At 34.1% G+C, this 14284-nt stretch overlaps 1 protein-coding gene across 2 annotated transcripts; it reads right to left on the reverse strand.

Annotated features, from left to right (window-relative positions):
* Window positions 1-3166: 3166 nt before the first annotated feature.
* LOC112707385 (probable phosphoribosylformylglycinamidine synthase, chloroplastic/mitochondrial) lies at window positions 3167-9431 on the reverse strand. 2 transcript variants are annotated; one of them, XM_025759101.2, is made up of 5 exons: window positions 9057-9431; window positions 8629-8730; window positions 8448-8510; window positions 3899-8107; window positions 3167-3517 (listed from the first exon to the last, which is right to left on the reverse strand). In XM_025759101.2, the coding sequence occupies exons 3-4, from the start codon at window positions 8487-8489 to the stop codon at window positions 3923-3925; spliced, it is 4227 nt and encodes a 1408-aa protein (XP_025614886.1). In that variant the 5' UTR covers window positions 8490-8510; window positions 8629-8730; window positions 9057-9431; the 3' UTR covers window positions 3167-3517; window positions 3899-3922. The 2 variants fall into 2 exon arrangements, with proteins under 2 accessions (XP_025614886.1, XP_025614885.1); XM_025759100.2 differs by having other exon boundaries at window positions 8599-8730; window positions 9057-9270.
* Window positions 9432-14284: the final 4853 nt, after the last annotated feature.

Raw genomic sequence — 14284 nt, forward strand, 5'->3', positions numbered from 1 at the left:
GATTACATAAACTGAAGATGGGTGCACACTTACGCCATAGTTGGAACAACCCAGGAAAATCCTGTCTAGGTTCTTCGCTGTCCCAGACTGTTGCATGACTGCATAGGTGCCACACTTGCATTTAGGGTGCTGGAACTTGGCCTTCTTGCCCTCACTTGCATTGCTACTCGAACCCACCAAATTCTTCCTCCAGACACGGCGTGTGTTACAGGTTGAAGATTGCTCACGATCGCTCATGCTTCAGTCACTAGTGTTAGGGTTCAGGAATGGGGAGACTGAGATTTCGCCCTAAACGACCAAAGAGACTTCTTTTTAAAACGACGTCACTTTACTGAGTCTGCAGGGGCTTATTTGTCCACATGCTTACAGAGCAATCCACGTTTGATGATCCAAAGCCACGTCACGGATAGCACGTTACACCTCAGCGTTTTCCGTCGACTTTGAACGGAGAAACCAACTCAAGGGCTAATTGGTATCACGGAGTAAATGGATAAGGGCCGATTTGATAATTTATAAAGGATAGGGGGCGGGTAGTCAAATTTCAAAATGGACAGGGGACGGAAAGGGTATTTACTCAATACAAAAATACATTGATCCATCATCCATCCACTCATGTTCGCATTTTGAAAAAAAAATGACTTGGTAACAGTTCAATTCACGTGTTATTATATAAAGCATAAACAACCATTTTTAACTATAAAAGATTCAAGTATTAACAAATTTATCCATAGAAAACAAAAAACAAAACTAATGTATTCATAAAACATAGATTTTAGTTCACAAAATTAATTAAAATCTAAAAAATTATTCACATTTTTAAATTACTTTTGTTTTACCAAATTTAATTTCGGGTAAAGTACAATCCAAGTACAGCCTTATATTACCCAAATCAAAATTTGATACATGTATATTCCAAAGAGATTCTTTACGTAAATCGAATTAGAGTAATTTAAATTACAAATTCTAATAGCAATTCGAATTAGGTTGCATAGATGTACTAGGAGAGGTTTTTATTTCAACTAAATTGAATTAGGAAATTTAGATTTATACTCCTGCAATTATTAGGCAATTTAGTAAACCACACAATTTTGAAACTGTCCATAGTAATTCAAATGAGCTAGTTCGAATTAGCCAATAGTTTTGTGTCCATAAATATAATAATTCGAATTAGGTGGTTTTGATTTACTCAATACTAAATCTAACAAGCCTAATTTGATTTATATAGAATGAAAGATTTATATAAATCTAGCTACTCTATTTGGATTTACATGCCATTAATTTATTAGAGTGATTTGCTCGAATAATAATAATAATATGTATTAAGGATCACAAAAAATTATTTTTTATAATATTTTTTTAAAAAATAATAAATATTTATAGAATAATTGAGCGTGCTCACAGTAAAATAATATTAAATATTATGTTATTATGATTTTGTTTTAATTATTTAAATATTAAATTTTATAATTTAATATTTTTATTTTACTTAAATTATCATTATTAGGCCATAAACAAAAATGAATATTTAAATGTAAAATTGAAATTAATATAAAAAATCAATAATAAAAAATACAATCAGTTAAAAGAATTCTTATCCATCTCATAAAAAAATTTATACTTATCCGATAAAATTATTATTATTATTATTATTATTATTAAATATTATAGAGACGACTGGATGATAATATTTACTTTTACGTAAATATATTTATTTGGATTTTACTATCTCAAATTTATATAGATAATTGAGTATATGTTCAAATAATTCAAATTCCAAGTATTTAATATATAAATGATTTAGTATACTAATGCATTCATTCTAAATCTATTTATAAAATACATACTTTGTATTTATGAGTGATAAGTAATAAAATAGTGAAACAATGTTAATCTAATCGTTATTTTAGTACAAAGATCTCATAAAAAATACTTAGGGATCCTTATCCCACTAAATCAAATTATCCTGCCTTCATTTACATGTGTTACTGACACAATAGTAAATCTGCTTATCCTAATTTGATTTATGCGTTTTGATCTCCAATAAGATAAATCAAATTAAACTACTTCAATTTACTTGAAAATATACTACTATGCATAAATCTGACTAGTCTTATTCAATTTATTTATGCACGTGTAAATTGATATTACCTGTTTCGATTTATGTGTAGTTAAAACTCACCTAATAAATTTATTTAGTCTAATTCGATTTACTACTAAAATTTATAAATCTAATTATCCTAATTCGATTTATATAAAAAATACTCTTAAAAAATGCACGTATTATTTATTGGTAATATTTGCATGTATTTGATTTATTTAAGTATTTTACCTTTTAATTTCACAACTTCTTTTCCTTTTCCTTTTTTTCTTCTACCACCATATTTACTTTTTAAAAAACACAAAGCTTCTAAATGTTTTTAGAGAGAATTCCGCCACAGTTGCCCCCACCTACCCCTGCCCACAGTCCGAACTCACTATTCTCTTTCCCAAATCCTTCAATGAAGGTAGAATTCAAATAAAATCCTACATGCACACCAATACACTACAAAGCTCACAAAACCGCGGTGGCCAAATCCTTCAATGAAGGTAGAATTCAAATAAAATCTTACATGCACACCAATACGCTACAAAGCTCACAAAACCGCGGAACCAATAGCCATCACCACAACCCTTACGAAACAATGAAGCTCCAACCTTTGCAACAAAAAAGCTCTCTTTTTTGGAAAACTTTCACAGTTTCACACACCCCAAAAAAAGATCGAAGCTCTGGAACACCAAAACCACAACAAGAACACGTTTTAGGGTGGTTGAGAGGTGAAAAGAAGGAATAGAGGAAATTGAGTCTTTGGAGTCAATGAGGGGTTGTGAAAGGGGATGGTAGGTAAGTTGATGAAAGCTGTGTGTGGTGGTAAAAGAGGAAGAGGAGTTGTGAAATTAAATTTAGTAAAAGAGTAATTTAAAAATTTCAAATAATTTTTTAAATTTTGATTAGTTTTAAAAATTTTTGATTAGTTTTGTTAATCGGACTCTATCTTGAGTACATTGTTAGTTATGTTTTTTCATGAACAAATTTGTTAGTACTTGAATCTTTCGTGGTTAAAAATTATTATTTACTCTAATATAAAAGCATCGAAATTCATCTTATATCAAAGCTGAGAGTACAAAATTTTAATGAGAAAGTTCCTCTTATGAACATGCTTTATTATTTATAAAAAAACCCAAAAAAATGGGAGCACATAGAACGGTATGTTTTCCCCTCCTGTAACACCTGTTTGACGATGGGGGCTTTTACTAGGTTGTATTACAACTCAACACTAGGAACAAAGGCACCTTAAGATGTGTGTCATAGCTATAAAATTAATAAAGAGAAACTCCTAAGAATTGAATGGATAGTACGACATTATTATAACCACTATATACTATCCAGGTAAGTTCCCTAATACCATTTGAATTTATCTTCTTCTATTGTCCATGGTCTTCTTGATTTTTCATCTTTTTTCCATGACTTGTTCTACAGCTGAAAGAAAGGAAGATATATTTTCAGCATCTGTGTAACAAAGTAGGATGCAAAAACAAACCAAGGCAATGCTATGAACAAATATATCCAAGTCAAATAAAATGAATGTGAAAGGACTTAGGTTAATTATCATCACATCATCACCCTGAACGATGAAAAATCTATGTCAACAACCTTAACCACAAAATTAGTCTATAAATGTCATGAGAGAATTTCCATGGTGATAATCAATTTCAAAGAATTCATTAACACCATCGAATATAACACATTCCATAATAGCTGAGGCAGATTGAAAGTGTTAGCGGATTCTCTGGAAATAAAATCAAAGAAAGAAAACCTGAAAGAATAGTAAAATCAAATCATAAAAGTGACATTGAAAACCTGAAATCCATAAATATATTCATCTCAGGAACACCAGTCTCTTGCATTCTGGAACATGCGCAACCACGGGCTAGGACCCTTCTTGTCCACATCCCAATGCTTCGGATACCATGGAAACTGCCACATTAAGAAGCAACGCTCTGGATGAGGCATCATAGCAAGATGCCTCCCGTCTGGAGAACAAATAGCAGCTACCCCCAAAGGAGAGCCATTCACATTGAAAGGATATGTCTCTGTTGGATTGCCATCATCATCACAATATCTTATAGGAGCTAAATCTGAATGAACTGCGCGATCCAACATGCCTTTATCCGGGAAATAAGCCCTTCCCTCACCATGAGCAGCCCATACCCCCAATGTACTACCTTCCATACCTTTGAACATTATAGCTGGCGAATCCTTTATTGTCACGCTTGTAAAGCGGCATTCAAACCGTCCTGATTCATTGTGAATGAACCTTGGCTGTGATAGGTCGCCGCCATTACCGAGAATGCCCCCAACCTGTGGGCCTGGTACCCATCCCAACAATGCCATTAGCTGACAACCATTGCATACACCAAGACTGAAAGTGTCAGGACGGTTGTAAAACTCCTGGAATTGTTTCAAAACGGACTCATTGAATCTAATGGAAGCAGCCCAGCCTTTTGCAGAATCAAGTACGTCTGCGTAGCTAAATCCACCAACAAACACGATCCCACGGAACTCTTGCAAAGAGATGGCCCCATTAAGAAGGTCAGACATGGTAACATCCCATGGTTCAAAACCAGCAGCATGGAACGCTGCAGCCATTTCTCTGTCTCCGTTGCTCCCTTCTTCTCTAATCACCGCTACTTTAGGTTTAACAGTTGCAGACAAATACTTATCATCAGTGAAGGAAGGCGTAAAGGACAGCTTCCATGAGGGCTCATATCGATGTTTCAGCCCTTCTTTCTCCATTTCTACACAGGCTGCCAGCCTTTGGAATTTCTCTAGCTGGAAGCTGGTTTCTTCCCACATATCTCGAAGGAGGGTAGTTTCTTCTTTCAAACAACTTACCCCATCAACCTTAACTTCTATGGATGGAGCAATAGTAACTTGACCTATGATCTCAGCCGAAACCCCCACTCCATTCAATCTGTTCATTACTATGGACAAATTTTTCTTGCTTACCTCAATAACCAACCCAAGCTCTTCCGCATAAAGTGTTTGGAAAAGGCTCTTACCTCGTGAAGTCAAGTCCAAGGTAAATCCACGATTACCAGCAAATGCCATCTCTAAGGCACAAACTAGCAGACCACCATCACTGATGTCATGACCAGCAGAGATCAGCTCATCAGTAATAAGGTCTTGCACACCTTCAAAGACCTTTTTAAGGTACGGAACATCATCAAGATCAGGACACTCATCCCCAACTTGATCAAATGCCTGTGCAAGAGCAGATCCACCTAATCGCCTCTTTCCTTTTGATAAATCAATGTGAAGCAAAACACCATCGTCTTCAAGTTTCAAATCTGGTGTCACTGTTTTTGTTATGTCAGGACAAGTAACATAAACACTAATTACAAGATTTCCAGGAGCCTTGACAACTTCTCCAGCATGAGCTGCCATAGAAAGGCTATCTTTCCCTCCATCAATAGCTATACCAAGTTCAATCATTGCTTCAGACAAAGATATGGCAGCATCATACATGTCAGCTCCTTCTCCATCAAGCTTGGCAGCATACATCCAATTACCACTTGCCTTAACATCAGAAAGGGAAGTGACCTTTGCCCATACAAGATTTGTCAGTGCTTCTCCAACAGCTAATCTTGCCATTGCTTTGGGGTTTAACAACCCTTTGATTGGCTGTTCCCCAATGGCACATGCACCTCCAGTTACACCAGTAAAAGTTTGAGCTGTAACAGCAACATCGGCAAGGGTAATCTGCAAAGGGCCAACTGTTTGCTGCTGGGCCACAAGACCAGTGACACACCTATCAACTTTTGTTGTTAAGAAGCGCTTTGAACAGACAGATGGCAAACTCAATACCCTCTTCAAAGAATCTATTACAGTGGTCCCAGGGGCAATATCAAGTGGTTCCCGCTCATGAACAACCCGATGAAATTCAAAAGATTTCTTCGGCATGTCACCAAGGACTTTCTCCAGTTCAAGATCCACAGCAGGGGAAGGTGGAGGAAGTCCTTCTGATAGACACTTCTGAGTTGCTAAGCTATCCACTAATACAACACGTCCATCGCCACTAATAGTACCAATCACAGCCATTGAAACCTTTTCCCTTTTACAGATAGATTGTAAGAGCTCACGACTTTCAGGCTTCACCAAGATTGCATCTTGCTCCTGATACTCAGCACCCCAGATTTCCAGAACAGACATTGTATGATCACCGACCACAATGGCTCGAACATCTATCTCAGCACCCTTTGGATATATAATTTCCTTTACAACATTGCAGTTACCACCAGCTCCTTGATCGTGAATGCTGATAATTGGATTTTTATCCCCCATCTCAATACAGGCACGGACAAGACGATATAGCTTCTGTGACATCTCAGCATCCCCACGTTGTACAGCATTGAAATCAAGCTCTGCATCATTTTGCCCACTGACCATACTTGAGGCTGCCCCACCTCCCATTCCAATACGATAAGCAGGACCTCCAATCTTCACAACCAACATTCCAATTTCAGGATCTCCCTTTGATATATGATGGTGGTCAATCTGCCCAATTCCTGCACTAAACATGATCGGCTTTAACCATTCCCGCCTATCTCCACTAGGAAGTCTCATTCCAAAAGTTCTACAGAAGCCCTGGATCAAGGGCTCCCCAAATTTGTTCCCATAGTCTGATGCACCATTACTAGCATCAATAAGGATCTGGAGAGGTGATGCCAAATTTGAAGGATATGTAAAAGATGGATCTTCCCACGGAGCATAAAACCCAGTTGTGTTAAGATTCCCAACACAATAACCAGCTGTAGCAGCTTGGACAAAAGACCCCCTTCCTGTTGCATGTGTATCTCTAATGCGACCTCCTGCACCTGTTTCTGCACCAGGATAAGGTGCCACTGCACATGGGAAATTATGTGTTTCAGCTGTAAACAAGATATCTAAATCACGTGATATCAAGTTTAATGGGCATGATGAACCAGGTTCAACAGGTCGTAGCTGTTTTACTGGAAAACCCCTGATTGCACTCGAGTTATCCTTGAAGCCAATAACGGAATTATTTGGATTTGCCTGTAAAGTACTTTTCACAATTTGCATAAGAGTCCTATTCATGAGCTGTCCATCAATAAAAATCTTTCCAGTGAAAAACCAGTGCCTGCTATGCTCGCTGTTGGACTGTGCAATGTCAAATAACTCCACATTTGTTGGGTTACGCTTTATGTCTTCTTTGAAAAGTTTAGTATAGTATTCTAGATCCTGCTCATCAAAGGCTAAACCCATCTTTTGATTAATCTCTTCTAGTGCCTTTCTACCCTTCTCCATAACAGGAATATACCGAATCTCCTCTGGAACAACATTGGTCTCGAAGGATGTTAACTTCTGAGTATAAACACATTCAGTCATCCTGTCATGTACCATAGATGCGAATTCACTGATTTGGTGATCCTGCAATTCACTTGTAGTGTACAACAAGTACCTCCTTGATCGTTCCAAACGGGTAACTTCAGTCAAACCACATGCTTGGCAAATGGCCACTGCATTTGAAGACCATGCTGTCGTAAATGACAACCTCGGGCCAACCTCTATTATGACAGTCAAGCCCTCCTTCCCCCTTTTGTCGAGAAAGCTATCAGTGCCCAGATTCTCAGGCTCAAAAGTTTCTTGGAGAAGCCATTTAAGGACTGAAAGCTTCATGCTTGAAAGTTGTGAAACAAGGCCAATATTATAACATTGCTCTGTCTGCAGATCCACAATCTGATTAGAGATTTTTGTTTGAGCATCCCTGAGAAGTTCAGCAGCTGCATTTTCTTGAATAAACGGGACACGATACAAATGAAAGACTTCAGAGGCAGGCTTCTCAACCAAGCTAGGTTTCTCCTCTACTGAACTTGTCACAGCCCCTGAAACCACGGCTCTAGGGTTTTCCTGTGCTTGGCACCTTAAAGAAGAAGCTCTCCAAGTTGAACCTTGGGCCCGCCTCCTATTCCCAAGTGTACCCCAAAGCAAATGACTTCTTTGCTTCTGAGACTTCTTCACCAAAAACAAAGATTGCCTGCAGGTACCCTGAGACCAAACCACCAAGACACAAACCATATAAACACCAATACCATCACATATGCCAAATTAAATAAGCGTAATTAATTGGTCAATCAGAGACAGTATTCAAACTGAAAATTAAAACAAGCTCATGTTTGGTCTATTGTTTGATCCAATGGAAATGGAAATCTTCAGTTTGAAGCTAAAAATCATGTTAAAATATATCGCAACATGATGTTACCAAAGTTGCTCAAATAAGCTAAAACTGATTATGTAGCTTCTATGTTACTACAGCAAACAAAATGCAGAAAACAAAGAGCATTGTTATATCATGATGCTTAACCAAAAAGCGGCAGTAAAATCAAACCTGAAGGAATTCAGACACCCCAATATCCTTAACACCCGCCATGTCCTTGATCAAGTTAGAAAGCTGTGAACAGGAAATTGAAAAAAGAAAATAAGAAAACCTCAAGAAGTGATCATGATCATATTTTCATTCCTCAAGATCAGATATTTACAATATAGCAGCTATAGAGTGAGAAGCTGACTAGTCAGTGAAGTGACGTGCCAGCGGCTGGCAAAGAGGGAGAGCGCCACCTCCCGCGGCTGCAACAGAGAGACGACAACACGTAACTGCCCTGGTCTGAAGCCTGAAACCACCATATCAACAACCGTTATACAGCAGCAAGAACACCACCACATATTTCCAGTTAGGTTTTTTTTTTTTTCGAAAAACAAAAGGTACAAATAAACCATACAGCAGCAACAACACATGCTTGCATTATATTCAACAACGTTCATATAAAAGTTCAATTCAAAACACGGCCAATAAATATTTGCTCCGCATTGTGTTACAGTCACTGGTGCTATCATTCAATAAGCAAGCAATCGATATTTCAACAACTCCAATCACCAATGGCAAAAAACAATAACAATAATAACAATAAAAATAAATTCAGATTAAAAGAAAAAAAACCTGGTGTGCACTTGCTGGAGTTGCTGTTTGCTTTGCGGCTGTGGTGTGAGATTAGCGACGGAGGGTGGACCTGGTGCCTTCGTCGGCGACGGCTAGTGGTGAGTGGAGGGAGGTGGCTGAGAGGGTGCGGCGTGTGTTAGTGTTTTGAGTGAAACACCAAAACCCTGCTAAATGCTTTTCTCAGGTCTCTTCGGATTATAAATTATTCAACTGTGAAAATTAAATATTTATAATTTATAATATAAATAAATAAATAATAATAAATAATTTATAATATAAATAAATAAATAATAATAAATAAAAGAGCATTTAATTAACGGATGAGACCAATTGAGCATATTACTACTTTTTCCGTTATTCTTTCTCAATCCACCTTTTCATCCTTCAACTTTAACTACGTTATTACAAGCCGATATTAGAACGAAGTGACTCAAGGCAGTTTATGAACCGTTTAAATTTTATTTGTTAAAGTTTGATTGAATTTGTGAGTTGATGAACTGACTGAAATTAAATTTATAAATTAAATAAGTTAAATTTGAATTTAGATAAGATCATTTTAATAGTTTAATTTATAAATTAACTTGATTATATATATAATATTAAAAATATATATTAAATGTATATTCGTATTAATAATTTAATATATATAAAATAGTAATTACATATATATTAATATTTTTAATTATTTAAAATTTTATAGTCATATTTTATATATAATTTTAATGTAGAATATAAATAAAAAATTTATATTTAATAGATAGATAATATATAAAATTTATATTTTTTAATATTTTTAATATATATAAATTATAATTTATTGATATAAAATTATAGATTATATTCTTATTATTTGAGTCAGCTCGTGAGCTTTCGTTGAGCTGAACTTGAGCTTGTGAAATAGTCTTTATTGTTAATAAATCGAGTCGTAAATCAAGTTTAATTTTCGTGTGTCAAACTTAAATTTAGTCTAACTCAACTCAACTGGCTCACTTCTAACTCTAATTAAAATTATTTTTTGTTTTATTTTAAACTGAAATAATCAATATAAAAAATCAATCATCGTCACAATAAATTTGAATTTTTATATATCTGTTTAACACATATTTTTGTAACAGAAATATTTTTATTAAATTATTTTTTATTTATTATCTTTATTTATATATATATATATATATATATATATATATATATATGTATATATATGGTGAATTTTAGTATGTCTATATTTATAATAATGATGATGATTATATAAGTATTATATGGACAACAAAAAATAAATAAAAATAATTATAATAATAATATTTTTTATTTAGAGTTGATGGATAATATCATGCTCATTGACCATTGACATGTATAATAATGCTTATAGAACAATTAAAATAAATATTTAGAAGAAAAAGTTATGATATCATAATAGATAATATTTTTTTTATTATTATTTTTATTTATTTTACGGTCTAAGTGAATAGAACCTTAAATACAATTATGTTATGATACAATTATCTAATAAGCCAATTTTAGTCAATAAATATTAGACTAGCCAAACAAGCACATTCAAACAAAATACAAAATAAGAGTGACAAAGTGCAATCATCAGAAAAAACAATTAAAATAAATTATTTCTTTTACTTTCACTTCAGACATTTCCTTTTTTAGGATTGATAATATTAATTTTATTTATGGGTATTTAATTTCATATAATTCGATTAAGTAGAGTTGATAATCTAATTTGTTATGACAAGTTTGAATAAGGTGTGTGCTTAGATCTGCTTTTATCTAATTTATCTGCATTCTTAATATATTAATATATTTTGTTGAAAAATATGATATATTTATTATGAGTTGTGAAATCAAACACTTTTTTAATTTTGTATAATTTTTCTAAACCACTGAACTAATCATTTTAATATTGTTTGTGTTATTAGTTTTAACAAGAATCTGATTATAAATTGATGTTTGTGTCGTTTGTAATTTTAACATGAATTTAATTATGATTTTATTGTTTTAATTGTAATATGAATTTAATCTGGTAATTTTTATATTATTAGTATGTTTATTTAAAGATGGAGAAGACACTATAGGAAAAGTAATAGAAGAGAGTCACTTCTGGTGCGATGGAAAAGAGAGGAGAAGAGACCCAATTGGGGATTAAGATTTTTAACCTCAATTTAGGGACCAAATTGAATCAAAACAGTTTATGTCGCCACGTCAGCTAGTCATTGTACTGACAGTGTGTCACCAACGAATCCAACTCAGTTTTCTGGTTGCTCCAGCTGGATGAAATTGGCCGGAAGGACGAGTCTGAGTCTCGGAGTGCAACTTCAGGAATGAATATGAGTAATTTTTAACTTCAGGGATCACTATGAGACTCGAGGGTAACTTCAAGAACCACTTTGAGACTTACCTCGTTAAAGTTGAGCCTAAATCTTATCCTACCCATTGCCAACCTTACTCCTTTCGCATTCAACCCCCACTCACTCCCTCTTACCGTCATCCACGGTTACTGTTTACATATCACTCAACTCATTCCCTATGACTCGCCCTCATATAATTTCTTCTTCATAATATGTCATATGCACCATCTATGACATATATTTTAGGAGTGATAGATATTAAAATATGGTTTGAAAATTTGTTGCATCAAGATGACAACAAAAAAAAGGAAAAACAACTATTTGTAATCATAAGTTTTACAAACGCTAACAAAAGTACCTATCAAAAAAGAAAATTAATGTTATACCCATAAAAGATGGGTTTCATGTGACAAAAATATTCAAATTCTAAATTTTTGTTGCCTTTTTAATAAAATTTCAAAATTACCCCACCTTTTATCTTCAACCTCACCTCCACCACTATCTACTATTTTCCAAATCTCAAACGTTCACATCCCTCCGTGATTTATCTTTGAAAAGAACTTCATACATCTTTTTCAGAGGGTCTTTATCGATGACTTTTCCTTTCACGGCGCTCCTAAAGAGAAGAAAATCCTTCAACTTCCATTTTTGGTACCCTCTGGTGAACGAGATTGAAGATAAGAACGATGCATATAAAGGCTTTGTGTTTCTTGAAGAAGAAGAAGAAGAATTCGTTGCGGTCACTATTGTTTATGATGTCTGAGATTTTTAATGGAGATAGTTACCTACTTCCTTTTCTACCAGAGAAAGCTCCCTTCTCTCTTCTTTGCATTGGTGGTTTTTTCACTTCGTCTTCCATAACGACGGTTGCAAAATCAAAGCTTTTGCTCTTGCGATGCGAAAAAAGTAGTTTGCTACTAGAAGCAATGAGTCTGGATTATGGTTCTAAAGGGCGGATCTTTCCGCCATCGAAAGAGTTCATCGGCAGAAAGGAAAGTTGGTTCAAGGTGGCTGTTGAAATTGAATTGAAATTCTTGTTCATGTTGATGGTGGTTGTGAATAAAAGAAGAAGAAAGAGAAATATTATTGTTGATGAAGGTGAAGATTATAGTGGGGCTTGTGGGAGCGGTGAAGAAGAAGTTGCTGAACTGTTGAGAGCTTAAATATAGTTTTTGAGAACAATGGAAGCTATAGAGGAAGATAAGCAGTTTCCAAAAAGTAACTACGATGAATGGTGATTTTGAAAATACAATATGATTTTTCAAATTAATTTGGAAACGATGTCTCAAATATAATTAAAAGATTTTATAAATATATGAAAGTAATCATGTGAAAAGATAAATTAAAAATATCTTGGAGAATTTGAATATGATTTAACTTGGTATAAAAAATATAAAAATAAACATTATAGATTTATGATAAAAAAATTGATGAGGACCACTCATAAAATAGAAATTTATTTTAGGCCCAATGATGGGTTTTAAGAAAATACAAGGGACCAATAAAAAGAGTTCAGTTTAAGGCAATACTTAGTGTTGATTATAACAAATCTAGAGGAATTTATCATTTGTCCAAATTTGTCTCCTGTCGACTGAGAGATAAAAATACATAAAAAAATTCATCATCAAATTAGTTCAAGGAGTCAGCATAATTAATGTTCAAGGTTGTTCTCAACTTGCAAAATCTATCTTCAGACAGTAGTTTAGTAAAGATACCAGCAAGTTGGTCATTAGATCTTACAAATTGAATGTCAATGTTTTTCTTTTGAACGTGTTCTCTAATAGAGTGAAATCTCATTTCAATGTGCTTGGTTCTAGAATGCAAAATAAGATTTTTTGAAATATTTATGACACTCATATTATCACATAGTATGAAAATACTATTGACTTGCAATTCGTAATCCCCAAGTTGGGTTTTCAACCATAACAATTGTGAACAACAAGAAAATACAACAATATATTTAGCATCGGCTGTAGACAAAGTTACAATGGCTTATTTCTTACTAGACCACACATTTAGTGACTGTTTAAAAAAAACAGCAGATTCTGGTTGTGCTGCTTCAGTCTACTCGATCACTAACAAAATCTGCATCACAATAACCCACTATATCAAACTCATCAAATTTACGATATCTAATTATTCTTTTAATGACTGAAAGATGAAATTCTTTAGGATGTGATTGAAATTTAGAACAAACTCCAACACTTTGAACTATGTCTGATCTAGAGGAAGTGATGTACATGAGTGAAAAGATCATTCTCTAAACCTAGTTTCATCCAAATCTTTGTCATTTTTATCATTTTTATGTCTAGAATTTGGATGCATTGGTGTGATTATTGGCTTAGCATTTTTCAAACCAAATTTCTTAACTAATTTTTTGGCATATTTTTCTTGGTGCATAAAAGTACCACTAGGAGTTTGTTTGATTTGGAGTATGAAAAAGAATGTGAATTCTCCCATTATATTCATATCAAACTCACTAGTCATTAATTTACTAAAATTAGAACACAAGGATTTATTAGCTGAGCCAAAGACAATATCATCCACATAGACTTGAACTAGAATGAAATGATCATTAAATTCTTTAACAAATAGAGTTGTATCTGTGGTACCTCTTTGAAAATTATTTTTGAATAAGAAAAAGCTAAGTCTTTCGTACCAAGCTTTAAGAGCTTGCCTCAAACTATAAAGGGCTTTTGAGAGTTTAAAAATATGGTTTGAAAAATCTTTATTTTTAAAACCAAGAGGTTGAATCACGTACTTCTCTATTAATGATACTATTCAAGAAGGTACATTTAACATCCATTTAAAAAAGTTTAAATCCTTGGTGAGCGGCATAGGCAAGCAACAATCTTATGGCCTCCATCCTTGCAA

Source organism: Arachis hypogaea, chromosome 8, assembly GCF_003086295.3.
Source record: "Arachis hypogaea cultivar Tifrunner chromosome 8, arahy.Tifrunner.gnm2.J5K5, whole genome shotgun sequence".
Classification (NCBI taxonomy): domain Eukaryota; kingdom Viridiplantae; phylum Streptophyta; class Magnoliopsida; order Fabales; family Fabaceae; genus Arachis; species Arachis hypogaea.

What these genes read in the sequence shown, in the direction of transcription:
- LOC112707385 (XM_025759101.2), bottom strand. Translation starts at nt 8,489, where the DNA reads ATGGCGGGTGTTAAGGATATTGGGGTGTCTGAATTCCTTCAG. An exon ending in GGGTGTCTGAATTCCTTCAG is followed by an intron (nt 8,108 to 8,447) that starts GTTTGATTTTAC and finishes GTTTGGTCTCAG; the next exon opens with GGTACCTGCAGGCAATCTTT.